A 25,972-nucleotide genomic window follows, 5' to 3' on the forward strand; every position below is an offset into this window, starting at 1 on the left:
TTCCTCCGTTAGTGGAAGATTTATTTTGTGCCAGGTGTCATTATATCTTACTCAGTTCGGAATAGGTACTATTTTTGTCATCCTTCTATAAATGGAGAAATTCTGGTAGTGGGAGGTGGAGTCCCTGGCGCTGGGCCAGCCGGGTGGCTGAAGAGGTAGGATTCCAACTCTCAACCCACCTGCAGAGGGAAGCACCGTGGCCATAGTCACGCCCACCCCCAGTCCGACTAAAGATTAAGGCTCGCTGGGTAAATGAGCTTGCTCTGGGTGTCTGTTCGCGCATGCTCAGAGAGCCCGCAGGGACTCCTCCAAGCCGCCAGGGGGCGGCCGAGCCATTCTTGCCTCTCTGGCCCGCTCCGCCCGCGAGCTGGTAGATATCCCAGAGTTCCACTCGTCTGAAGTCCTTCCGCCGCGGCAGCCATTGTGGAACAACAGGTTAGTGAACTCTCTCGCGAGTAGCATCCGTTGCCATCCGGACCCTGGGGGTCCCAGGCAACTCAAGGGATGGCTGAGTGCAGCGAGCGAGCCCGTGGGAGCCGAAGCGCGGTGTTCCAGGCGGTGGGGACCCAGCCGGAGCTCACCCACATCCCTTCTCCCCTCTTCTGTCCGCAGCCATGGCTCTGCGCTACCCCATGGCCGTGGGCCTCAACAAGGGTCACAAGGTGACCAAGAACGTGGGCAAGCCGAGGCACAGCCGCCGCCGCGGGGTGAGTACCAGGGCGCGCGGTTAGTGGGTAGGAAGCCTCCCGGACGGAGGGCAGGGCCTGGGCAGAAGCTCCCGGAGCTCCGTCGGGGTATCGAGGACCGGGGGAACCCTGGTGTTTTAAGCAGGGGAAAAAAGAATGTGCGGCTGGCCGGAGGAGAGAGTGGAAATGCTGGTTACTCTCCTGTGTGTTCCCCTTTGCTGCGGATGCCCACCGAGGCCACGTAGCAGGACCCTCCCTCGCGCCGTGGATTCGGAAGCTGGGGCGGGAGCGACTTGGGGGCGGGTTTTGACACATGAGCAGGAGTTTGCCGAGTAGGAAGGTGCCTGGATCCGGGTTGAAACGTGGAGGGAAAGTGGATTCCTTGGTTTTCATGTTGAGGAATCGTGGCCTCGAAGGGAGAGTGTGTGTGTGTGTGTGTGTTTCTTGGTTAAGTGGGCCCAACTCCACCGTGCCCAGCCTGTGTGCAGGGCGAGTGTTCAGGGTGCCAGGACAGGCCGTGCAAAGGGCCGGGCGTGACGCGCCGCCTTGATACCAATGAGACTGGGGAGGTGGGAGGAGTTGGGGGGGATCTGGCCTTCCGTCGTCGGCAGGTCCCTGAAGCCCTGGCCCTGACGCCCCTGTTTCGCGCAGCGTCTCACCAAACACACCAAATTCGTGCGGGACATGATCCGGGAGGTGTGTGGCTTCGCCCCTTACGAGCGACGAGCCATGGAGCTGCTCAAGGTCTCCAAGGACAAGCGGGCCCTCAAGTTCATCAAGAAAAGGGTAGGTGGGATTCCCGTGCGGGGGCCCGGTCTGGGACTCGGGGCGCAGGCTCACGGCCCTCCTTGCCCGGCAGGTGGGGACACATATCCGCGCGAAGAGGAAGAGAGAGGAGCTGAGCAACGTCTTGGCCGCCATGAGGAAAGCGGCAGCCAAGAAGGACTGAGCCCTTCTCCTCTGTTCACAATCACAATAAATCTTGCCCAAAACTCGGCGTTTCTCTGCTGCCATTGGAAATTGAAGGGTAGTTCACGTTGAGAATTGGGGGGAGGGTCCCACCCCCTGGAGCATCCAGGTGAGGTGGTGGTGGGCAACAAAAGAGGCCACAGACAAGCAGTACTGGAAACGGTTTTTAATCATAATTAAATACACTGATTGAGTCATAGTAGGATCGAGCTTCCAGTCTTCCCCCAAGCTTCCTGGGGCTCAGCTGCCCAGAGCCCCTCCCGGGGTGCAGTTCCGGCTGGGGCAGGCCCAGCAGTACCAAGGGCTGCTGTCACCGCTCCACCGCCAGGGCCTCGGCCCTTTCCTCCGGAAAGGCGATGTCAAAGATTTCGCGGTAGTGCTCCACGAAGTGCACCTCCAGGCCCTCGGTGATGAAGGCAGCCAGGTCATAGAAGTCCTTCTTGTTCTCAGCTGGCAGGACGATGCAGGTCACCCCAGCACGTTTGGCCTGGGAGGGAGGGGTTGGTCAGTGTGGAGGAGAGAGAGGGCTGGGCAGGGAGCCAGACTCCCGGTGCCCGCCCTGCCTTGCATAGGTGAGGAAACAGGCCCTAGGTACCATCGCCAGCCTCCACTCTGGCAGCCTGGGGAGCAGGGCTCAGACTTCTGCTCAGGTGCTCGCAGCCCAGATGCTCCCATACCACAGGTGGGCCTGGAAATACATGCAGTGTGATGTACGTGGTTTCTTAGGTCAATCACCGCACCCACTGCTTTACATTTTGAGGTTTGGCACCTAAAAGTGCATAAGAGCTGAAAGTTCCCACACTACGACCTGCTCCTCAGCCTGACTGCTCCTTGGGGGATGGGGGTTCCCATATGCTGCTTTAAGGATTAGTGGCCCGCGGAAGCTCCCACTCTACAGGTGAGGAAAGCAAGGCCCACACAGCCTGCCTGGGGTGTCTCCCTCGTCAGAGCCTCTGGGGACCAGTCTCTTTGAGATACCAGGGTGGAGCATATGAGGGCCAGAACCAGGGTGCCACAGTGAGGGGTGTGGGTGCTCAGAGACAGTAGGGCGCTGTTAGGAACCCCTCAGTCCAACCTACACACCTGGGGAGACTCCAGGCTCTGGGCTCTTGTCCATCTGCACTGCCTGAGCCCAGGCCCCTGCCACTGTCTCTTGCAGCCGCATTCTCACTGCTCAGCCACTGGGCAGAGATGGAGACCCCAGTCTCAACCTCAAGGAAGGAGCTAAGATGGGCTGGATCAGCCACTGGGGGGCAAGGGGTGGGGAGTCAGGTTGTCAGCTCAATAGAGGCTCCAGGCCAGGCAACCCTGGGTCCAACCTCAAGCCCAAAGAGCCTTACTTTTCCCATCTAAACTCAGCCTGTCACACTGCCTTTTCCCCTGGAGGTGGGCTCAGCCCTGAGTGATGGCTGTGATGGCCATATGTTATCCGGGTCTCTCTTGCTGAGCCGGTGCAACACTCACCGCGATGGTCTTCTCCTTGATGCCGCCCACAGGCAACACTTTGCCTGTGAGGGAGACCTCGCCCGTCATGGCCAGGTTCTGCCGCACTGGCCGGTCCAAAGCCAGGGAGAGCAGGGCCGTGACGATGGTGCAGCCGGCACTCGGGCCGTCCTTGGGGGTGGCACCCTGCGGGGAGACAGGCAGGTGGGCAGGCAGCCTGGCAGATGTGTGTGTGACCCAGGGCGGGGGATCAGGGTGGGCCTCACCTCAGGCACGTGCAAGTGGATGTGCGAGGTCACCAGGAACTTGTTGGCGGAGTCGTGCTGCATCAGGAAGGCCCTGGCGAAAGTGTAGGCTATGCGGGCGCTCTCCTTCATCACCTCCCCCAGCTGGCCGGTCACCTCCAGGCTCCCATCCTTGTCCCCCTTGTCACTGTCTCTGTCCCTCGGCCGTCTCAGGGACGTCTCAACAAACAGCGTGGAGCCTCCTGGGGACCCAAGGGCAGAGCCATGAACCGGGGCAGCCCCAGACTCCAGGACAGCTGCCCCCACCACCTGCTCAGCCATTCCCAGTAAAGTTCCTTAACCAGCTCATCCCGGCCTAGAACCTCCTCACCCCTCTATGTTCACACTGTCCCTGCAGCCACCTCCTCGGGGCAGCAGGTGGAGCTGCAGGAATGGACCCAGTTAAACGAAAACCTGAAGACCTCTGTGCTGGGCTTCCCAGAGTACTTGCCTGCAGCGCAGAGCCTTCAGGCTCAGGAGCACGGTTCTCTCACTATAGCCCAAATCAGCAGACTCCATGCCCTCAGTCTACTTCCTCTGACACACACCCCCTGCCTGCCTGCAGACATGCATCTCAGCTACATAAGCCCCTGAGCTGCTCTCCCACCACCTTGCAGCTCCCAGACCTCAGGGCCAGTGGGCTCAGCGAGGTCACTTGGACAGGGTTCCCTGAACCCTCTACCCAGAGCTGCCTCTCCTGCAGTGAGGAGCTCTCCTTCAGGCAAACCTGAAAAACAGAAACTCAAAGCTCCTGGCACTGCTGCCGCCTCAAAGTTCCTGAACCAGCCCTGCGCACTCATAGCAGCAGGGAAGGGTGTTCAGAGCACCCCACGGTGGACGTGCCCACCTCTCCTGGGGGTGCAGAGGCCACTCACCCATGGCCGTCCAGGCCAGGCCCATGACCACGCCAGGCGGCGTCACGTCATACATGCGCTCCACTGTGAACACCGGCTTCCCCACGAAGTCCTGCAGGTTCTCGGGCGTCACCTCCACGAACTCAGCCTCACCGCTGACAATCTTGTAGGCAGACTTCCGTAACACCTGCGTGGGCACAGTGGGCTGGGGGGTGGCCAGGCCACAGGACCCTGCCGTCCCCAACCTGACCCCAGCTCATCTCCACTCGCCTTTTTACAGTTTGTAAAGCACACATGACCTAAAACTATCTGAACCATTTGTAAGCAGACAGCTCGGTGGCAAAAGTGCACGGGGGCTCTTGTCCAACCACCCTTCCAGAACCCTCTGATCATTAAGCACTCACTCCCCGTTCCCCACCCCCAGCCCTGACCCTACCATCTGCTTCCTGTCTGTGGCTGTGACTCCTCTGGGCACCCACTGTGGCATGTGTCCTGTCTGGCTGGGCCCACTTTAGCCATCACGGCCCCAGGCTCCATCCGCCGCTGGGCAGGCAGCTCACCTTCTCCACCTGCTTCTGCAGGTTGCGGACACCGCTCTCCCGGCAGTACTGCTTGATGAGGAGGGTCAGCACGTCGGACGACAGCTTGGCCTTGCTCTCGTCCAGGCCACAGAGGGCACGGGCCTGAGGAACCAGGTACCGCTACAGGGACGAGGAGAGCTGCCGTCAAGGGCCCAAGAGCCTCTCTGGGACCCCCCGCCCAGCCTTCCAAGACCCCTGGCTGTGTAGATGCGGTCACCGAGGTATACCCTGGGCCTGCCCTGAGGAGCCCCTGTCCACTGGGAGTCATCCAGCAATGACAGGGTGTCAGGGAGGCTGCTCCACGAGGCCATGCCTAAGCCAAGACCCAAAGGGTGAGGAATCCGCGAGGCCAGGACGTGAGGTGCAGGCAGCAATCCCTGCAGGTGCCAGGATCCTGAACAGAGGGCTTGGGACCTGCAGACACTAGCCTGCCACCTCCGCATGCTCCCAAGGCTCCAGCCTCTGCTCCTGCTGCATCCTCTGTCCAGATCTGACTCCTGCCCTCCCTCCAGGTGTCATCGTAGGTGCCTCTTCCTCCAGGAAGGCCTCCTTGATCCCCTAGACTTGCTCCTCATACAGAGACTGGTTAGTAGATGCTGCCCAGTACAGGCAGGGATGGGGAGCAGGTCACAGGCTCCAAGGTCACTCCTGCCACACAGCAGTGGCCGGACAGTCAGTCCTGAGCACTGACCACAGGCCTGATGCATCCCATAGTCCTCATCTTCCTCCTCCAGGGCCCTGAAGGAAGCCCTCCACCCACTCCACCAAGCCTGCCCCTCCTCTGTCCCGTCAAGTCTCCAGGCTGGGGGGGAGTCCAGCACCCCTGCCACCACCTCAGCCAAGAGCTCTTTTTCTCGCCGCCCATTCCACCAGGGGACACAGAGACTGGGAGCCAGCTCCGGTCACACCTGCAGAAGGCTCAAGGGGACGAGTACACTCAAGTCCATTCTAGAAAGAGAACACTCCGTGAGGAATACAGTCCTCTGGAAAGGAAGCCCGGCTTTCCTGACTGCAGGCTAGCGAAGCCGCCACACCCCGGGCACCAGAAGGGGAAGGACCCCCACCCAGGAGAAGCTTCCTACACAGGTGCAGGCAGAGGCCCGAACCTCAGGTGAGCCTGGGACCAGGAAAAGGCCAGGCAGGCGGTCACAGAACTGGGAACCACAGCCTCCCTGTAAAGCCCACAACTGCGAGTGACTGGGCCTGGACACCAGCCACATGTGTGACATTAAAGGCGGGGGCCTCCTATCAGAGCGGAACTCAGGACCCCAAGATGGGGTGGGGCCCTGAGGCCACAGGTAGGGCTGTGCTGTGTTCAGCACTGTGCTTGCAGAGGTGTCTCCTGTTCTTGTTCTACGGCCTGCGATGTTGGGACATGAGAATTCCCACACAAGCACTTCCAAGACCCGTGGGGCTTCCCAAGTGACAGGGACAAGAAGAGCAGCCCTTCTTATTCAGGAAAAGCCCCTTCCAGAACACTAAGAATAACAAGGTGATTATTAGCATAGCTGGCTAGGGGCCAGAAGAACCAACGGAGAGACTGGAGGGACAATTTCTGCCCCCAGGGAGGGGAGGGTGCTGGGGTGCTAATCACACACAACCAAGGATCCGATCAATAACCCAAGAAATGGGCCCTTCCCCACACCTTGCCCCAGTGTCTCTTTTTTGGCTGTTCCCTGGTTGAATCCTTTATAATAAACTGGTAACAGTGAATAAACCCATCTCCTGAATTCTGTAGGCTGTTCCAGCAAATTATCAAACCGAGGAGCAGATGGTGGGAACCCCTGACTGACACCTGGTCAGCCTGAGGTAGGAGAGGCCAGGGACTTGGGCCTGCATCCAGGCCGGGGGCTGTGCTCTGCTCTGAGTGCTGACCCTGGGTCTCATGCTATTCCTGGATGCCGAGTCAAGACCACATTGACTCACGCCCCTCAGCGGGAACCGGCAGGTGCAGGCACCCCCACCCCAGCACCTCAGTGTCAGAGGTGTGACTGGCAGGAACGGTTCACACCAGCCTCATCTGCTTCTCGTCATCCCGCCCCATCCCATCTGTCCCTCTGGCACGAGAGCCCCTGAGCAGTACCCTGAGCTCTAGCTAAGGGCCTGGCCCCAAGGGAGCACCTGGCTATTTCCTGAGCCTAGGGCCAGGCTGTGGGTGTCTCACCTCAGCAATGGCGAGCTTCTCCTGGGCCACGTAGCCTGACACGTTGATCATCTCCATGCGGTCCCGCAGTGGCTCGGGGATGGTCTCGGTGATGTTGGCCGTGCAGATGAACAGCACCTGGGGGTGGGGCCGTGAGGTGTTGGGGGACAGGGTGCCCATCCCTCCCCGCTGGCCCAGCCCCGGGCAGGACACGCACCTTGGACAAGTCCACGGGCACGTCCAGGTAGTGGTCCAGGAAGTTTGCATTCTGCTCAGGGTCCAGCAGCTCAAGCAGTGCAGATGAGGGGTCGCCCTGGTAGCCCCGGCCGATCTTGTCCACCTGAAGCGGCAGAAGTGGGCGGGGGTATTGGCCCCTGTCCTGCCTGAGCGCCTGCTCACCAGACACCCCAATGGGAGACAGACCCAGGGGTCAGAGCTGGGGAAGGCCGGAGCAGAAGGAAGAGCAGGGGGGCTGGCATGACCGTGAGGCTGTGGCAGGGACAGCGCCCTCCAGGGCAGGGCAGGGGCAGTGTCAGGAGACAGCCTGGGAGCAGCAAGGCCACCCCATGACTGGCGCCATGGAAACCGCAGAGGCCATGATTTCACCTTGAACACAGATTCCGTCTGCTCAGGGCCACCTGGAGCTGGGGGCCAGGAAGGCCCAGGGCCCACGTCCAGCCTCGGGAAGGGGTGTGCGCCCAGCCAGGCCCGCCCACCCAGCCCCACGCACCTCGTCTATCAGGACCAGGGGGTTCTCCGTCTTCGTCTTCTTCAGACACTGGATGATCTTGCCCGGCATGGCGCCCACGTATGTCCGCCTGGGGAAGAGGGCAAGGCGGGGTGGTGGGTGCCCCAGCATCTGGGCTAGCCACACCAGCGCCTGAGGCCCAGCTCCCTGGAGCTCCAGGACGCCCATGTGAGACACATGGGCCCCCTCGAGAGCTGCCCAGAGAGGAGACACGCAGCACAGGGGGCCCAGCAGAAGATAAATGCTTCTGTGCTGTGCAGGTGGGCAGAGCACTAGATCACCCCTCCCCCAGCTCAGGCAGGAAGCACAGGGAACAGGTTCACAGCCAAGTCTCACTCATCCCTCTAGATAGCAAAACCCAGCCTGCATGGCCTGACTCAGCAGAAGGACAGAGTGGGGAGCAGCTGGGGCCTGTGGCAGCAACGTCTCCAATGCCTGGGTCCCCGGGGTCCCCAGGCCCAGGGCCCAGCCGGCACATGCTTTCAGGAGGACTACTGCCAGGAAGACCTGCGGGTCCCAATGTCCAGTACTGTCCGTGTTTTTAGAAAAACCAGAAAAGTAATTTAGACACAGATTTAACCCTTCTTTGAACACCACCAGATAAAGGTATGCTCCAAGTCAGCTTGGAGCAGACACTCGTATCTGTTGTGCTTGTGTCTCACTGAGCCCGGCTTTTCAGAGACCCACCCTCTGCAGAGGCCAACAGGGCGCGAAGCCCTGGAACACAACACCCTGAACGTCCCACTGAAGGGTGCCATGCACGGACCAGGTGGCTGTTAAGAGCCCGCACACAGGGAACACCAGCCCCCGCTCTGCGCCTGACAAGGGAGCAAAGAACCAAGACAGGCCCTGAGTCTTCACCTGGGAGACCTCCCACTCTAGTGCCCAGCCCTGGCCACGACACAGCTCCCGAACTTCAGCCAGTGCTGTGGGGAGCTGAGCTGGTGGGATGCGAGCTGGAGCCATGCAGCTGTCTACTGACAGCCTGGCCGAGAGGCTTTCCCAGTGACTGAGAAGCCGAGATTTTGAGCTAATGTTTGAGCACCTCGATCAAGCCGGGCCTGAAATCAGTCAACACCTTTTCAATTACCTACTCCTGTGTGCAGTTTGCTGCTTGTCCCCATCATGATATCAGAGCAGGAACAGACCCAGGAAAAGGCAGGCTGACAGGAGAGGTGAGCTCTGAGGGGTGTGGGGGGCAGACCTACCTGTGCCCCTTGATCTCAGCCACATCTGTCATGCCTCCAACACTGAAGCGGAAGTACTCCCGGTTCAGGGCACGGGCGATGGAGCGGGCGATGCTGGTCTTGCCCACGCCCGGGGGGCCATAGAAGCAGAGGATCTTGCCTTGGGTGGAGCCCCGGAGCTGGCTGACGGCAATGAACTCCTGTGTGCAGAGGCAACTGTATGAGACAGTGCCGGACTTTCTGAAGGGCAAGGGGCCCCACCTGGCCTGAGGCTCCCCATGGCTAGGCACCTGGGGCTGCGGGAAGGGACAGCGCCTGGCCTGGAGGAGCCAAGCTGGCCAGACTGTGATTTGTCACAGGGATGGACAACGTGTGGCACCAACAGGACAAGCAGGCACCAGGGGATGTGGGGACTGACTGAGGGGTGACCCCAATGCCAGGCCCACCAGCCCTCAGCCAGATGCCTCTGCCCCATTTCCTCCGCTCAGGAGCACGATTTTTATCCCCCCTGGTGGATGTGGGCCCCCAGCGGCCCCTGGCACCTCTAAGCCACTCCAGCACTGGTGCCTCAGGCCCCTGCTGACGCCACTCCAGCCCTGCCACGGCCAAGCCCCTCCCAGAGCCTAGACTCACAGGGGACTCCTCAGGGTCTCCCCAGCTGCACGGGGAGTCCTGGGTCCCAGCAGGAGGCCCCGACGAGGGCATGGGCGGGGCGGGGGCGGGGCCTCACCAGGATGCGCTTCTTGACGTCCTCCATGCCGTAGTGGTCCTCCTCCAGCACCGCCTGGGCCCGCGCCAGATCTAGGTTCTCGTCGCTGTGCTTGCCCCACGGGATGGACGTCAGCCAGTCCAGGTAGTTGCGGGTGACACTACCACGGGACAGGTGAGAGCCGGTGAGCGGGTCCTGCGCGCCGCCTGCCTCCCCAGCTGCACACCCAGGCACTGGGACCCAGGCACCCAACACTGGAACTGCACAGCCTGCGCTGGACAGGCCGCCCGCCTCACCTACGGCTCCAGGCAGGCACCGTGTGTGTCATACCGGGAAGGTCTGTACTAACCCTGCCTCAGCAGGTGATAAAGTACTTCTTAATTAAAGCATGTAACGTACTTTTTTGTTTTTTTAGACAGAATGCAATTGCATACTTAAACTACAGTACAGGGTAAACATAACTTTTACATTCAACAGGGAAACCGACAAAATTCACGTGACTCACTTTCCTGCCGTGAACCAAGCCTGCGCTGTCCTGAGGTCTGCCTGTGTGGGTGCAGCTCCTGGCCCAGAGGCTCAGTGAGCATGGGGATGGCTCAGAGTCCCACAGCTCAGGAGGGGCCAGCGATGAGAACAACCTGACCCAGCCCAAGTGGGGAAATTGAGGCCTGGAGCTGTGACCCGGGGACAGAGGAACCCCTCTCAAGGGGCCTGAGGAGGAGCAGGCAGGAAGGGCAATCAGAGGAGGACCCGGACAACAGAAGCAGAGGTGGGAGTGACGCTCTGAAGGAGGATGGGCTGGGAGCGAGGAATGTTTCTGAGAAGCTGGAAGAGGCTAGAAACAATTCCCCCGAGGCCTCCAGAAGGAACCCATCCTTCTCATCACACCAGAAATGAGGGTCTCTGCCTCCAGACCCGAAGAGAAGTCGATGCTGTCTGGGGCACTACGTGTGTGGTCCACCCTGATGTGAATGTGGGGAATGCACTGCTGCCCCAGGGAGAGAAGCTGGGAGTCTCTCTGGTGTACAGGCCTGCGGCATCTGGGGAAACCAGGGAGTCCCAGGGTCCCTGAGCAAGAGAGCAGACCCCACCAGACACCCTGATCAGACAGGGGCCAAACACAGCAGCCCGGGAAGCCCGCCCCTTTGAGAAGCTGTCCCACACAGCTGTCCCGGAGCAGCGCCCAGGCAGAGTCAGAAGCATCACATGGTGCCCTGACCCCTTAGCCGCCACTCTGACCCCCAGCCAGCGTGCACAGAAGAAGGCCAGCCAGGCAAGACCAGGAAGACACTCGTTTTCTGACTCTCAAAGCTGCCAGAGGAGACCAGGGAACAGAAGGTCAGGGGAGGGGCTGGCCTTGGGGCACTGGCCCTGGGGACTCCTGGTCCTGACGGGTGGCACAGGCTTGCAGCCCAACGTCCCTGGCTTCAAATCCATCCCCATTTACCAGCCCAGGGGCGGGGGCACTGATTTAACTTCTCCAAGCCGCGATTCCTTCATCTGTGAAACAAGAGTGACGAGAGACCCAGCCCCCACAGGGACCACACGAGAGCACTAAACGTGTGGTGACAAGAACATGCCCGAGGGCCCCCACCGTCCTGGCCTTCCAGGGTCAAATCCTGGCCCCCCACGCCAGGCCCCTCAGCACTTGCTCACTTGAACTCGGAGGAATGGTTGTCCAGCAGGCCCAGCTTGCTCAGCTCCTCGTCCACCACGTCCATGACATGCTTGGGGACCACGAGCTCCTTGAGCCGCTCACGGAACTTCTCCTCGATGGCGTCCTTGTCATCCTTCTCCAGGCCTAGCTCCTTCTTGATGATCTTCAGCTGCTCCTGCAGCAGGTACTTGCGGTGTGTCTGCTTGATCTTCTCCTCCACCTGTGGGGCCCAGGCCACTGTCAGACCAGAGGAGGGGGCCGAGGCCTGAGTGGGCCTGCCATATCCTCGGGACCCAGGAGACAAACCTGGGACACTCAGCCTCCAATGGCCCTCACCTTCAACCTGGAGTCCCCGCACATGAGTCTCGCGATAAGTGACCCCAACTTCCAGGGGAGGAAGGGATCTGCCCTTCAGTCCTGGTTACAATCAGGGAAAGCCGGACCTGATGCCAGCATGTCCCCGACACTCATCAAAGCGGTATCACCCTCTCTCTAAAAGCTGACACAGCAGGACACAGGCTCAACACTGGCGCCTGCCCCGAGTCATGCTGCCCTGCATATTGACAGCTGCCTCGTGGCTTTTCCAATGAAAGATGCAATACAACTTTTTTACCTAACATAGAATCAAGTGATATGATGGCCTATGTTGGAAATGAATCTAAAATAAGAGTATTTGCATAACTAACTCACTTTGGTGTATAGCAGTGACTAATATGTCACTGTAAGTCAACTATACTCTAGTAAAACTTTTTTAAAAAAACTAAACAATAAAAGTGACCTAAATCTGGAAAAGGTTAAATGGACAGTCCGAGCAGCCAAGGTAGGCCTCCACCAACCGAGTATGGGGAAAGTCCCTTCAACCTTTCCTAGGCTGCCTCCCAATTTCTAGGTTTCCCCCAGAGCTCCCTGGACAGTCAGGGGAGCTCTCACTGTGCACAGCTCCTGGCCCCAGTGTGATGGTGCCATGAGTTTGCAACCTCTGCTCACCTCGCGGCCCAGGCGCTGCTGCAGCTTGCTCAGTTCAAACTCCTTCTTGAGAAGGGACAGGGCCTTATACAGCCGCTTTGGAATCTGCCGAGAAAGGGAAGATCATGTGTGCAGGCTGAGGGTTGGGGGGCAGGGGAAGCAGGGCACAGGAAGTATGAGCTCTGGCAAGTGGACAGGCCACGCCTCCCCAAATCCGAGAGGCCTGCCCCCTCGGTCCCAGGGCTCCAGCCAGGCCCGCAGGGACCAGGACGTTGGCAGGGGCACTGCTTCTAATGTTGAGTCTGGGGACAACCCAAACACGCCACCGACTGAATGATGGGCACTGCCCAGGAGCACACCGCGCAGTACTACCAAGAACCAGGGGTCGGAGGCAGACGGAAGGAGGCAGGCTAACGTGAAACCGCCCCACAGCAAGGCCCAAGAGCAGCAGCCAGTGGGGGAGGCCCCCGGCCGCACTCACGTTGGTCTCCTCCAGGACTTCCTGCAGCTCGTGGGACTCGGCCCCCGTCAGCGCTGCGCCCATGTCGCTCAGGTAGATGGGGTTGTCCACCACCCTGTGGCCGGCCTGCATCATCTGCAGCACTGACTCCCTGCAAGGGACCCAGGCGCTGCACCAGGGCACCGGACCGCCACTGCGGCCACACCTCCTGACGCGCTCTCCCATCTGCCGACAACTGAAGCATGAAGCCGCTCCCCCGACCCGGGCTACGTCAGGAGCCCCCGAGCAGGACACGCCTGGGCCAGCCCCGGCTTCCGGGAGAGTGCATGAGACCAACCTGTAGAGTGGGTTCAAGGCGATGATGTCCCTGATGGTCTTCACGATCTCCGCAGTCAGCGCCTAGTGAGCAGGAAAGCCCCAAGCGTGGGTCACCGGACCAGAGGGGGCTGCAGCCCCCGGCCCCTCCCCTCTGCCCTGGACCCAGATCCTCCACAGCAGCTGAAGCCCTGGCCCACTTCCCACCTGCCAGCCGCTGGCTCCTCCCAGGACTTCTGGGGGAACACAGCCCTCTGCCCCCCAACACCCCTGCACTCACCTTCACCTCCTCCGTGACCTGGAAGTCCTCGTGGGCCACATTCTCCACCTCCACCATGAGCACCTCGCCGGCGGGGCTGGGACCAGGCCCCACCACCACCTCCAGCGGCCGCTTGGTGGCCCCGTCCTCTTCTGCCTCTTTCTTGCCCCGCTTGGGCTTCTTGCGCAGCTTCTGCTTGTTCTCACCCTCGGGCTCCTCAGGCTCCACCTCCAGCTGTCGGTTGATGTGAACCCTGAAGACAGGAGGAGGGGGTAAAGCCACCACCAAGGTGGGGTGGGGGGATTCTGCCTGCACGCTCCTCTGCAGTGTCCATGACTGAAGGGCCCACTGGGCCCAGACCCCTGCAGCCACCACGCCTGAGGCTCGCTGCCATCTCAGAACCCAAGAACCTCCACCCTGGGACTCCAGCCGACCCATCCATTTCAACACCTACGGCCCCCCGGGAAAAAGGAAGCCAGTGGCAGCCCACCTCCAGGGTTCATCCAGGACTCTGCCTGCCCCTCCCTTAGCCTCCAGCGCACCCCTCAGTGGCTCTTGCACACCATTCAGGTTCAAGGGCGCCTCCACCAAGAGGCTCTCCCTGACCTCTCAATGTGAAGTCCAGCCCCACCTGCACAATCACCCAGCACCGCCCTCCATCTTTGTTTCTCCCACAAAGCACCTGCCACCATCAGAATTCAGCTTGTGACCTGTTCTCCCCACTCGGGGTGAGCTCCCCAAGGTGGGTCCCTCACCTGCTGCTCCACCCCGATAGCCCAGCAGACAACAGGCCGGGCGTCACTGCTGCGCTGGCTCCTTTCTACCTGCAGGCTAACTGACAACAGCACCCTCTTAAAGAGCAGGCCTGAGAGGTACCAGGGGTGCGGACTCAGCGCCCAGCAGACACCCAGGGTGCGCAGAGAAAAGGCAGTGGGGATTCGGTGAGCCCTGGGGCGGCCTGGCCTCAAAGGCCAGCAGCACTCATTCTACAAGGCACCCTGCAGGTGAGCAGGGCATTGAGGAGCTGCCGTGTCTTTATTAATTCTGGTTGCACCTTATTCTGTTTCTCCTGAGCCATGACTCCTCCCAGGAGACAAAGGTGCAGGCTCTTTCCTAAAACAGACTCTAACAGACTCCTAACACGAAGACGGGCATGGGAATCAGCGCAGCCACCTGGACGGTCCACAGATGCGCTGCCGGCCCAGATTGTTTCCCAGATGCGCTCTGCAGGGTGACAGAGAACAGGGCTCCATGGGACTTCCCTGGTGTCCAGTGGCTAAGACTCCTCACTCCCGATGCAAGGGGCCTGGGTTCGATTCCTGATCAGGTAACTGGATCCCGAATGCCATGCGGCACAGTCAAGAAAAACCCTAACCAACCAACCAACCAAAAAACCCCGCAACCTGCCAAGTTGAATGGAGCTGCAGACGTGGGCAGGGATGGCGGGCCAACACCCAGACGTGGGAGACACGGCAACATGCCAGCTTCCGTTTTGTGGTGCTTTGTGGACTAATAAGCATGAGAGATGGCTTCTCCTTGACCACCCAAAGTACTGCTTTAAGAGAAGGGCCCTGAGATTGGGGATGGGGACCCACCCCCAGCTGTGGCCACTCCTCCCGTCCCGCCCCCGCACCTCCGGTGTCCCATGACGATCATGCGCAGCTTGTCCCCCAGGTCCTGCATTTCGTGGATCTGCACGAACGTCCCCGTGTGGTAGATCTCATCCAGGTTCTCGACCACGTCAGACTCATTGCTGAGGGAGAGGGACACGGGGCACATGGGCACAGGTGCTCTGGCTCTCTCAGGAGCAGAGAAACACCCATCCTGGCCTTGACCACCTGGCTCCCACTGGCACTCTGGGATGCAGGGTTACTGCACACAGGCAGACAGGGCCATATGGACCTGGCCTTTGGTTCCATACTGCCTCTTTTGGAGCCGGCCTAGAACATGCCTTCTGACTCTGAAGTGGAACTAAATCCTACCCAGAAGTGAGGTGGACGAGTCCTGAGCCCCCATACCTGCCCACCTAGCTCTGCTCTGAAGTGGCCTTGCTCTGGTCTGACACGGGGGATCATTGAGGTTAATTTCCCCCCACCTGAACTACACACAAGGCCCAGGGCTCAGGGCGGAATCTTAGCCCCATCTAAAAAAGGATGCTCAGCTCTTGGTCTTGTCCCCTGTAGCTTTTGCTAGGTTTGTTTCAGGTCAAGGGCCAGAGATCTAGGCTACTCTACCGATCGGGCTCTGTGGGGAGCTACACTCCAGGGTGGTCTCAACAAAAGGGTGAGGGGGAAATTACACTTACTTGTCATCTTTCTTTAGAAAGACGCCAGCATACGGCTGGGCAAGGCGGACTTTCCTTCTTAGCAGCTCAACCAGCTTCTTATTTTTAACCTAGTATGACAACAACCCCAAAGTGAAACACAGGGTAGGTTTTTCTGGCTGATGTTTTGACAGCAACTCTAGCATTCTCAGTGCTACACTCCAGAGATGCACTAGTCTGATCCAGGACTAAACTACACGGTTCAAGAACTCCTGAACCAAAAAGAAAAGAGACGACGGGTGTGGAGAATGGAGTGGGGCAGTGCTGGCGAGCCGCACTCCTTAGTTTTTTTCCCTCTTGCTAAAAGGAAAACTCAAAGGAGATGAATAGCCAAAGGCAAGAAATTGATTTCACATCCCCTTCCCAGAGCTGGTTCTGCGGGGAAATGCGTTGGCTTGAAAGTCTAAACCTTCTGCTCTTGTCAGGAGGACAACAGTAAATGTGCATAACTCAACTGTGACACACTCCACAGGCTAATAATTTTCATGGACAGTTATCCCAATCCCATCTATATCCCATATATTGATCATCCGACCCCGCCCCCCTCAATCACAGCACATTCTCATGTTGTTTTATTGGCAGATAGAGGGCTCATGTTTCCCAGGAAACAGCTGCTGGGGAGGAGCACAGATGTCCTTAGGGCTCAGACGATTCCCTTCAAGCCCCTGTTCATTCCCAGGCCAGACCTGAACTCAACTTAATGGCCCTCAAACTTTGGCACAAATCAGAACCACCGGGAGGACTTTTTTTTTTAAAGAACAGACGGCTGGGCCCCAATCTCTGAAGTATCTGATCTGCTGGGGGCTGGAATGGGCCTGGGATTCTGCATTTCAAGCGAGCTCCCAGGGGATGCTGCTGTTTTCAGGGACCAGACTTTAAGAAGCAGTGCTAGCTCACTCCATGACCACATGTTATGGGGATTCCTAACACTCTAAAGGCATTCTTTCCAGGATAAAGGCCCATGACATCCATCAGGAGGATACCTGACCCACCCAAACTTAAGAGTCACTGGCCTACACTCAGAGGCTACTGATAAGGAGATGCTACTGGGGCAAGTTAGCCACAGACAGGGTCAACTTCAACATCAAGATAATCCCAACTTTGCTAACAAGTTCAGATTTACTTATTAAATACTCTGGAAGCTCCCAATTTCTCCTCTGTTAACAGCTGACTGCTGCATCTTTATTTTGACCACACTGCACAGGATTATCGGAGAAGGCAATGGCAACCCACTCCAGTACTCTTGCCTGGGAAATCCCATGGATGGAGGAGCCTGGTAGGCTACAGTCCATGGAGTCTTGAAGAGTCGGACACAACTGAGCGACTTCACTTTCAAGCACTGGAGAAGGAAATGGCAACCCACTCCAGTGTTCTTGCCTGGAGAATCCCAGGGACGGGAGCCTGGTGGGCTGCCGTCTATGGGGTCGCACAGAGTCGGACACAACTGAAGCGACTTAGGAGCAGCAGCACAGGATTATAGCTTCCTGACCAGGGATCAAACCTGTGCCCCCTGCGTTGGAAGCTCCTAGTCTTAACCACTGGACCACCAAGGAAGTCCCCTGACCCTTGCATCTTAACACCTGGCCCCTCCCTTTGGCAGGACTCCTTTTCCTTATTTGCAAGGTAACAGCAATAGAACTGGAGGAGAAAATGGCAACCCACTCTCAGTATTCTTGCCTGGAAAATCCCCTGGACAGAGAAGCCCAGCGGAGTACAGTCCATGGGGCAGCAGAGGGTGTGACACAACTGAGTGACTGAGTACAGCAATAGAAATACTCCATGTGTGTTCCACAAGCCAGCCTCATACCATCTGCATCAACTCCTATAACCCTCTTGGCTAGCCCTAGGTGGGCAGACAGGGTCTCTTGAAAGAATCTTATCCCTGGCATCTCGTTTCATCCAGGTTCAATGCACGATGCTGGATGCTTGGGGCTGGTGCACTGGGACGACCCAGAGGGATGGTATGGGGAGGGAGGAGGGAGGAGGGTTCAGGATGGGGAACAAAAAAAATAAAAAAAATTAAAAAAAGAAGAAGAATCTTATCCCTGCTTGGGCACTGGGGACAGGAGGCAGGTGCCACTTTGCAAGGCTGAGGGGACCATACCTGCCAAACAGTCCTGGCCCCAGAGGCCTGGAGGGTAGAGGACAGCTGGCAGTGGGAGACAAGGATGAAAAAAAGACCCACAAGGGTCATCTCTGAGGTGTCAGAGCACACCATAGAGGAAACAGCAGCCACTTCTTATGAAGGTGTATGAAGCACCATGTATGGTTCTAAGTCCCCTACATGTGACCTTATCTACCTCCCATCACAGCTCTAAGAAATGAGGGATTGCCCATTTCACGGATGAGGCAATGGAGGCCCAGAGAACATCTTGCCCAAGGCTATCAAGCTGGGGGCAGAGGGACCAGGATATGAAGCCCCAAGGTCTGGCCTTAGGGCCTGCCAGTAATCACTATTTAACATCAGAGAACGTCCTTGGAAGGGCAGCTCAGACGCATGCAATCAGCAGTTCCAGGGTGGGGATGTCTTTCTGTCCCCTGCTTGCTGACTGAATGCTGTCCCTCTGCTTTCCAAGGGATCCCTGAAATTTATGCAGCAAAGATGGGAGTGTGAGGGGAGGAGGGTGAATGCAGACACGGCTGACTCATTGTATGACCTTGCTTAGACAGTTAACAGATAACCTCCTCCACAGATTCGTTTCCACATCATTAAAGAAAAGATGGGGGCGGGTGGGGAAGAAAGCAGGCCTTCAGGTTCTTCCTACTCTAAAAACTCAAGGTCTGGACTTCCCAGAAGGTCCAGTGGTTAAATATCCACCTGCCGATGCAGAAGACACAGGTTCTATCCCTGGTCTGGGAAGATCCCACATGCTGTGGGGCAACTAAGCCCGAGAGCAACTACTGAGCCCACACTCTAGAGCCCGTGCTGTGCAACGAGAGAAGCCACTGCAGTGAGAAGCCCTCAAAAGGCAACAAAGCGTAGCCCCTACTTGACGCAACTAGAGAAAACCCAAGTGCAGCAACGAAGACCAAGCACAGCCAAAAAATAAACAAAAAAAAGCTCAAGTTCCTTGCACTCTTGCTTTCTATTACATCACCCCGGTCCACTTGCCCCACCCCCTAAGCCATGGCTCTTACTGTCTCTTCCACCAGAATGTAAGTCTCTGAGGCAGAGGGCTGTGTCTAACTTGTTCTGCTGAATCCTCAGCCTGCTGCATGGTAACAAGTCAAGAACACTCTGCCTGACTGCATTGCTCAGGCATGTCCAATTCTTTGCGACCCTATGAACTATATATATAGCCCAACAGGCTCCTCTGTTCATGGGATTCTCCAGGCAAGAATACTGGAGTGGATCCTCCAAGGGGATCTTCCCTACCCAGAGATTCAACTCACGTCTCCTGCAGTGTAGGTGAATTCTTTACCGCTTCGAGGCACCCTGGAAGCCCAAAGAACACTCTACTGAATGAATAAATCCCTGACAACATCCTCCTGCCACCTTCCTCCTAAAATTCCTCTACAATCTCTCGCTCAATCATTCTCTGTACTACTAATGACCTCCCGATACAGAATTAACTTACTACTCTTATTTATGCTTCTCTAATCCCCGCTGGAACCTAAGCTCCAAAAGCATGAATGTGTGCCCGTTTTGCTCACTGCTGTATCCCTTAGACTTACAACCGCACCTGGCCCATGACCTCAATGAACATATAATGAAGGTATGAGGAAGGCGGATAGCCCTGGGGGAAGAGTGTCACAAAACAGCTACGGACTACAGACCCGCAGAAAAGTAACTGAGCGGCAAGACTGTTCTGATCCTTCCCGGCACCAAATTTCTATGACTGGGAGTCTACTGGACAATCCTAAGCTCACTAGATTCAACTTTCCTGAAGGGATCTGAAAGGGGAAGGAATCTAGCTCAAGCTCATGGAGCTAGTGCTGAAAAGACTCGTACTCGAACTCCAGGCCTTGGAGAAGCTTCGCTCCTGGAAAAAGTTGCTGGGGTATGAAGGTGGTAAATGATCCCTCGGTCCAACCCGCGGCTTGCAGACATGGGGAAACGGAGGCCTTGGGCGGGGCGCTCATTACCTCAACAATCTTGATAAAGCGCGGGAACACTGGGTTTCGAGTAACGGCGATGAGCGGCAGGTGCGGGAATACGTCCGGGATCATCATCGGCGTCAGCGCCGTTATGACAGGGCCCTCCCCGCCGCCCGCGCTGCCTCCCACGCCCGAGGCCCCGTCCTCGGCGCCGCCCTCGGATGCATCCTCGCCTCCCGAGAAGGCGCCGCCGCCGCTGCGGTTGTTCGCCTCCCAAAGTCCCCGCCAGTGGCCCGCGGCCGCGGGGCTTTGGCCCCACAGCGCCCAGGGAGGCGAAGCGTCGCAGGCCCTCCGGCCTCTGGGCAACCAAGCTCTGGCCGCAGTCGGGACCCGCCCCCCGGCGGCGGCCAGTAGCGGCCGCCGAAGCGTCCAACACCTTGCAGCTCCCCACAGCCGCACACAGCCTGTGCCCCCCGCCATGGCCCGGCCATCCTGGCGGCGCGTAAGACTTGCGTCATTTCCCCGGGCCCGGCTGGGGCGCACGTGACGACCAGCGCGTGTCTGGGTGCCCGCGGGAGGGGTAGCCGGAAACAGATGGCTGCGGGGGCGGGACATGGAAGAGTGGAGGCGGGGCCTACACGCAGCGGAGCTAGAAACTTTCAAGATACCTCGTCGCATCCACCTTTTCCGATCTTCTAGCCAGCGTGTTTGAACTATGGTGTTGGAGAAGACTCTTGAGAGTCCCTTGGACTGCAAAGGAGATCAAACCAGTCAGTCCTAAAGGAAGTCAGTCCTGAATATTCACTGGAAGGACTGATGCTGAAGCTGAAGCTCCAATACTTTGACCACCTGATGCGAAGAACTGACTCATTGAAAAAGACCATGATGCTGGGAAAGACTGAAGGCAGGAGGAGAAGGGGACGACAGAAGATGAGATGGTTGGATGGCATCACTGACTCGGTGGACATGAGTTTGGGCAAGCTCCGGGAGTTGATGACGGACAGGGAAGACTGGCGTGCTGCAGTCCATGGACTGTCGCAAAGAGTCCGACGCGACTGAGCGACTGAACTGACCTGAGCCAGCGTGTTCAAGGCTCCTTCGAATCGCGGGGAGGGCTGTGGACACGCATGATGGCCCCTAGAAAGACAAAACCGTGGCTGCAAGCGCAGCTTTAGGAACGAGTGGGCAGCCCAGTCCAAACAGGTTTAGGAACTTAGGTGATATGCGCATGCTCGGACTCTGGACGCGTCACGATTGATGGATTCGGGTTTCCCGGGAGACGCTAAGTGCGAGCAGAAAAGGTAGATTGCCTATGGGCGGCCGTGTGCGCATGCCCAAGCGTTTGGTTTGGTGGGGTGGGTGGGTGGGGCTTGTTGAGAAGGTCAGCTTCGGGCTTCCTGGGGAGCAAGGTGCGCATGCCCAGACTGTGAAACTACTCCCCGCGGCAAATGAGTCTGCGTATTGGAGGCAACGGCCGGAGCGAGATGCTGGTGTTAATGTTGGTGGTGGCGACCACCTTTCGGCTCTGCCCGCTGGTGAAAGCTCGGCCGCTGTGCCGGTGGGGCTGCCCTTCCGGGCCTGGGGTACTGCCAGGGGTCGGGGAGGGGGCAGACTCATCTCTGGGCGCAAACTAGGAAAGATGCTCCGCTCCCCAACCTCATTGAGGATTCCCAGTTTACTTGATTCCCACTCTTCTCTCCCACCTCATGCCTTCCAGCCCATCACCAAGTCCTCCCATTGCCACTTAAAGACTTTAGCCTGATTCCGATGCCTTCAAGCCACCTCCGCCACCACTACCCCTGGGCTGTGCCTGGCAGCCAAAGAAGTTGTTTGTAAACGAATCTGACCTCGTAATTCCCCTTCCCTGTGGCACCCAGCATAAAAACCAATTTCCTTGCACAGCCTTCATTCCCTCGCATGGTCTGGCCCAGGGTTCCTCAACAGCGCTGCTGACATCTAAGGCCAGATCACTCTCTGGGGTGGGACCGTCCTGTACATTGTAGGATGCTGAGCAGCGTCCCTGGCCTCCATCCACTCAATGCCAGTAGTACCTTGTTCCCCAGACTTGACAGTCAATCAAACGTGTCTAGGCATCACCAAGGGTCCGCAGGGGATGTGACAACCACTGATGTCGCCCCTGCCCACCCCTGAATCACTGCTCCCAGCCACCGGTCCCTTGTGGAACAGGGGAGACTCGGGGCCTGCTTCTCCCTCTGCCTGGGACGCTTTGCTTCCAGATTTTCTCCGTGACCTCTTCATTCAGTTACCAACTTAAATAGTACACTGCTTTATTGAAAGACCCCCCCCTCTCCCCTATAGACTTCCCTGGTTGCGCAGGTGGTAAAGCATCTGCCTACAATGCCAGAGACCCGGGTTCGATCCCTGGGTCGGGAATATCCCCTGGAGAAGGAAATGGCAACCCACTCCACCACTCTTGCCTGGAAAATCCCATGGACGGAGGAACATGGTAGACTACAGTCCATGGGGTCGCAAAAAGTCAGATAGGACTGAGCGACTTCACTTCACTTCTCCCCTATAGCTGCTGCTTCCTATATATCACTAACTTCTGTTAAACTTATTTTTTCTTGTTTGTTGCTGTCACTAAGATATTAACTCCATAGGGTATTGACTGTTTCTCTTATTCACTCCTTGCCCCAAATGTTTTCATTTCAGTAAATGTTAGATTAGTAAATATCATACATGAGGTGCCACAGGCACTGGACAGATGCTAAAGCCCAGTTTCAACCCTCAGGGAACTCCTGCCAGTAATAAGCTGTACATTCAGAGAGCCCTGTTTGCCGATGAAGTAGAGAATGTGTATTTCTGGTACATACTCCCATTTGATCACTGCAACAAATTTCATAGCAGAGTGATTCCTTAACCTTACTTTATAGAAGTAAAAACATACGCCGTAAAATTAAAGACACACTTGCTTTTAATAGGGCAGTGGGGAGTAGGACTTTCAGGTAAAACTTGCTAGCTGGATGTGTCTCAAAGTCTGCAAAGATTGGTACCATCCAATCCTCCCATTTCCCCACACTGGTTCTCAAAGTGCGGTCCTGATACAGTAGCATCAGCGTTACCTGGGGATTTGTTAGAACTGCAGATCCTTGAATCTGCTGAGACTCAGCAGTGGAGCCCAGCAGTCTACAGTTTATCAGGACCTTCATGTGCTTCTAACTCACATGCAAGACTGAGAACCTGCTGTAGACGGCAGAATCTTTTTTTTATTTAATTTTTGGCTGTGCTCGATCTTCGTTGCTGCAAGTGGGTTTTCTCTAGTTACTGAGAGTGGGGCCTACTTTTCATTGATGTGCACAGACTCCAGAGCATGGACTCAGTAGCTGTGGTACATGGGCTTAGTTGCTCCCTGGCATGTGGAATCTTCCCAACCCAGTGATCAAACCCACATCCTCTGCACTGGCAGGCAGACTTCTAACCACTGGACCACCAGGGAAGTCCTAAGAACCTGCTGTAAACTGGACCAACATTCTCCCAGCCACCAACAACCTCCCATCCCCCTAGCCAAAAACCACCCCCTCAAAATCCAGGAGTAAGTATTCCTAATCTGGAGTCAGTCTGCAAATGACCCTTGATGAGCTCTGGGGAATTATGTCTCCATTCTTGCCTATACATAAGTCTCTTTCCAGGTGAGGAAGGCTCACTGTTTCATCAGATTCTCCAGGGACTCCCTTAATCCTACAAGCTTCAAGAACTGGTACTGCACCATTAACCCAGAGGAAACTTGGTAGGAGTCACGCTGAATACTGAATAAATACTGACAGGTATTTTCTTGTCTCACCTCTAGTATTCGAACGTTGAGGACGGGAAAGGTGTTTCCTGTCGAAGAGAAAACACAAGGGGTATGTGTCTGGCAACCCACTCCAGTATTCTTCCCTGGAGAATTCCATGGACAGAGGAGCTTGGCAGGCTACATTCCATGGGTTGCACACAGACACAACTAAGCAACTAACACCTTATGTGGCTCCGCGGGCTTCCCAGGTGGCTAAGTGGGTAAAGAATCCTGCAATGCAAGAGACTCGGGTTCGATCCCTGGGTGGGGAAGCTCCCCTGGAGGAGGGCATGGCAACCCACTCCTGTATTCTTGCCTGGAGGATCCCCATGGACAGAGGAGCCTGGTGGGCCGCAGTCCATGCAGTTGCAAAGAGTCTAGACATGACTGAAGCAACAGACCATGCACACACATGGCTCCATAGTTAACATTCATTCTTTACTTTTATTGCTGGATCAGAATGAGTATTTCCTAGTATTTCTTGGGTGTCAGTGTTGTGGGCGGCATAGAATATTACTTTATCTAATCCTTACTATTGCCTTTTGAAGTAGGCAGTAACCTCTCCCATGTCACTAAAAAGCTATTAAAAATTGAGATGAAGTAGACAGAACACAGTACTGAGCGACTTTCACTTTCTTTCACTTTCAGACAGAACGAGGGCTTCCTAAGTGGCGCTAGTGGTAAAGAACCTGCCTGCAAATGCAGGAGATATAAGAGTCATTGTTCAATCTCTAGGTCAGCAAGATCCCCTGGAGGAGGGCATGGCAACCCACTCCAGTATTCTTGCCTGGAGAATCCCATGGACAGAGAAGCAACGATCCACAGGGTGGCAAAGAATTAATTGGACATGGCTGAAGTGACTTAGCACAACAGTACAAGACAACAAAGCCAGAAGCTGGAGTTGGGTTTAAAAAGATCATCCGAGTTTTTATTCAGTGTTCTATCTGATTGGAGGGTTAGTTGTGTGTGGTTTATTTTTTTTTTTAAATCTATTTGACTGCACTAGATCTTACTTGCAGCATGTGGAATCTTTTTTAGTTGAGGCATGAGGGATCGAGTTCCCTTCCCAGGGACTGAATCCCAGCCCCCCTGCATTGGGAGCACAGTCTTAGCCTTAGACCACCTGACAGGAGGTTTTAAATGCAGACTAGCATAGTAGGCAAATTACTTTGTTTACACGACATAAACAAAGCAGGAAACTTCCTTTCACCCACATGTGCCAAAATGCATGAAGAAAAAAATACTCTGTCAGCTCAAATGTGTTTCCCATTGACATCATGTTATCTCAGAAGTGATGTCAGCACTTGCTAAATAACCAAGTGACTATTTATTAGCAGATTTCTAACTTTTTTTGTCCTCGAGCTTCTCAAATGATGAGTAATCTGTAAACAAATAGCATACACGAGGCGAAGTGATATGGATTATTGTCCTGTGAAACTTTTTAAAGTTCTAATGTTTTTGTAAAAGATTTCATTGTTGTTGTTGTGGGCCATTTTTAAAGTCTTTATTGAATTTGTTGTAATATTGCTTCTATCGTATGTTCTGGTGTTTTGGCCAAGAGGCATGTGGGAGCTTAGCTCCCCAACCTGGGATTGGACCTGCATCCCCTGCTTGGGAAGGCAGAGTCTTAACCACTGGACCTCCTTGGAAGTCCCTAAACTTTTTGTTTTTGACATAATTATAGATTCATAGCAAGGTACAAAACAGTGCTGAGACATCCCAGGTCCCTTTCACCCAGCTTCTCCCATTGGTGACCTCTAACAAAATCAGATGATAATATCAAATCAGGAAAATGACATAAATGCAGTCCACCTGCCCAACTCAGATTCTACCTTTACAAGTTCCACGTTGCCCATAGGGAACTGTTTTCATCAGGTGTTTATTAGGATCGATAGGGATTAAAATTTTGTGATTCTCTTTCTAGGACCGCCTGTATTTTTCATCTGGGAAAACTCACTTGATTAAGCATCCTTGTAAGAAAAACCTAGCCCTGTATCTAGGGTAAGATATCGTTCCCTTCTTTTTATCAAACCATTACATTCACCCTTGTTCTTTGATTACACAAACATTAGGAAAAAAGACAGCTCAGTCCTCTGTTGCTAGATGCTAGCCTATAGGGTGTCCACAGTTGGGGTCCAACTGGAGAGAAAGAGGTGAAAAGATAAATAATTACAGTACAGCTTGTCACAGAGGCTTGATATAGGGCAGCTGTGAAGAGTGCCATTCACAGTAGAAACAGAAACTTTAAAATACATAGGAGTGAACTCAGTAACTCCTCTCTGTTTAAAACCATAAAATTCTTCCAGAGGGGGGGCAAGGGAAAGAGATCTGGATAAGGCAACAATATACCATGTTCATGGATGGCCTTTGGCCTCTTAAAAGTTACCTGCCTAAGGGAACATACTGTTTCTTTTTTCTGTCACATTCCTGATATGAAAGCCTTTACTTTAGTGGGCTGAGCGTGAAATAAAGGACAAACCTGAAGTTCACCCTCAGCAAAACAAGCTGGGACTTAATGTACATTTTATATAATTTTATTTTTGATGCAGTCACACTT

The 25,972-nt window shown here is 55.9% G+C and overlaps 3 protein-coding genes across 13 annotated transcripts in view; 2 read left to right on the forward strand and 1 right to left on the reverse strand.

Moving 5' to 3' along the window:
- Window positions 1-325: 325 nt before the first annotated feature.
- On the forward strand, window positions 326-4,867 carry RPL36 (ribosomal protein L36). 2 transcript variants are annotated; one of them, XM_027547389.1, is made up of 4 exons: window positions 326-435; window positions 613-707; window positions 1,338-1,713; window positions 4,818-4,867. In XM_027547389.1, exons 2-4 carry the CDS (start codon window positions 615-617, stop codon window positions 4,850-4,852), a joined length of 504 nt encoding a protein of 167 aa, XP_027403190.1. In that variant the 5' UTR covers window positions 326-435; window positions 613-614; the 3' UTR covers window positions 4,853-4,867. The 2 variants fall into 2 exon arrangements, with proteins under 2 accessions (XP_027403190.1, XP_027403191.1); XM_027547390.1 differs by lacking the exon at window positions 4,818-4,867 and having other exon boundaries at window positions 327-435; window positions 1,338-1,472; window positions 1,546-1,683.
- Window positions 1,807-20,126, reverse strand: LONP1 (lon peptidase 1, mitochondrial). Of its 2 annotated transcripts, none has more exons than XM_027547386.1 (18): window positions 19,671-20,126; window positions 15,567-15,655; window positions 14,895-15,014; window positions 13,283-13,514; window positions 13,025-13,086; window positions 12,709-12,838; window positions 12,249-12,332; window positions 11,261-11,481; window positions 9,626-9,764; window positions 8,917-9,095; window positions 7,691-7,778; window positions 7,178-7,300; window positions 6,982-7,098; window positions 4,797-4,937; window positions 4,258-4,423; window positions 3,365-3,585; window positions 3,120-3,284; window positions 1,807-2,142 (listed from the first exon to the last, which is right to left on the reverse strand). In XM_027547386.1, exons 1-18 carry the CDS (start codon window positions 20,100-20,102, stop codon window positions 1,966-1,968), a joined length of 2,886 nt encoding a protein of 961 aa, XP_027403187.1. In that variant the 5' UTR covers window positions 20,103-20,126; the 3' UTR covers window positions 1,807-1,965. The 2 variants fall into 2 exon arrangements, with proteins under 2 accessions (XP_027403187.1, XP_027403188.1); XM_027547387.1 differs by lacking the exon at window positions 1,807-2,142 and adding an exon at window positions 2,211-2,343.
- Window positions 20,127-20,624: 498 nt separating this feature from the next.
- The window catches only part of CATSPERD (cation channel sperm associated auxiliary subunit delta), a 37,300-nt gene continuing 31,952 nt past the window's right edge, over window positions 20,625-25,972 (forward strand). For 5 of the 9 annotated variants that reach the window (XM_027547392.1, XM_027547398.1, XM_027547391.1 and 2 more), the window contains exons 1-3: window positions 20,625-20,923; window positions 23,431-23,485; window positions 25,340-25,416. In XM_027547392.1, coding sequence (XP_027403193.1) covers window positions 20,880-20,923; window positions 23,431-23,485; window positions 25,340-25,416 — 176 coding nt within the window. In that variant the 5' untranslated portion in view covers window positions 20,625-20,879. Of the gene's footprint in view, window positions 20,924-23,272; window positions 23,408-23,430; window positions 23,486-24,211; window positions 24,371-25,339; window positions 25,417-25,972 lie in introns of those variants that run through there. The other 4 variants (XM_027547395.1, XM_027547394.1, XM_027547396.1 and 1 more) reach the window with 4 other exon arrangements.

The sequence above is a fragment of the Bos indicus x Bos taurus genome, chromosome 7 (assembly GCF_003369695.1).
Source record: "Bos indicus x Bos taurus breed Angus x Brahman F1 hybrid chromosome 7, Bos_hybrid_MaternalHap_v2.0, whole genome shotgun sequence".
NCBI classification, from domain to species: domain Eukaryota; kingdom Metazoa; phylum Chordata; class Mammalia; order Artiodactyla; family Bovidae; genus Bos; species Bos indicus x Bos taurus.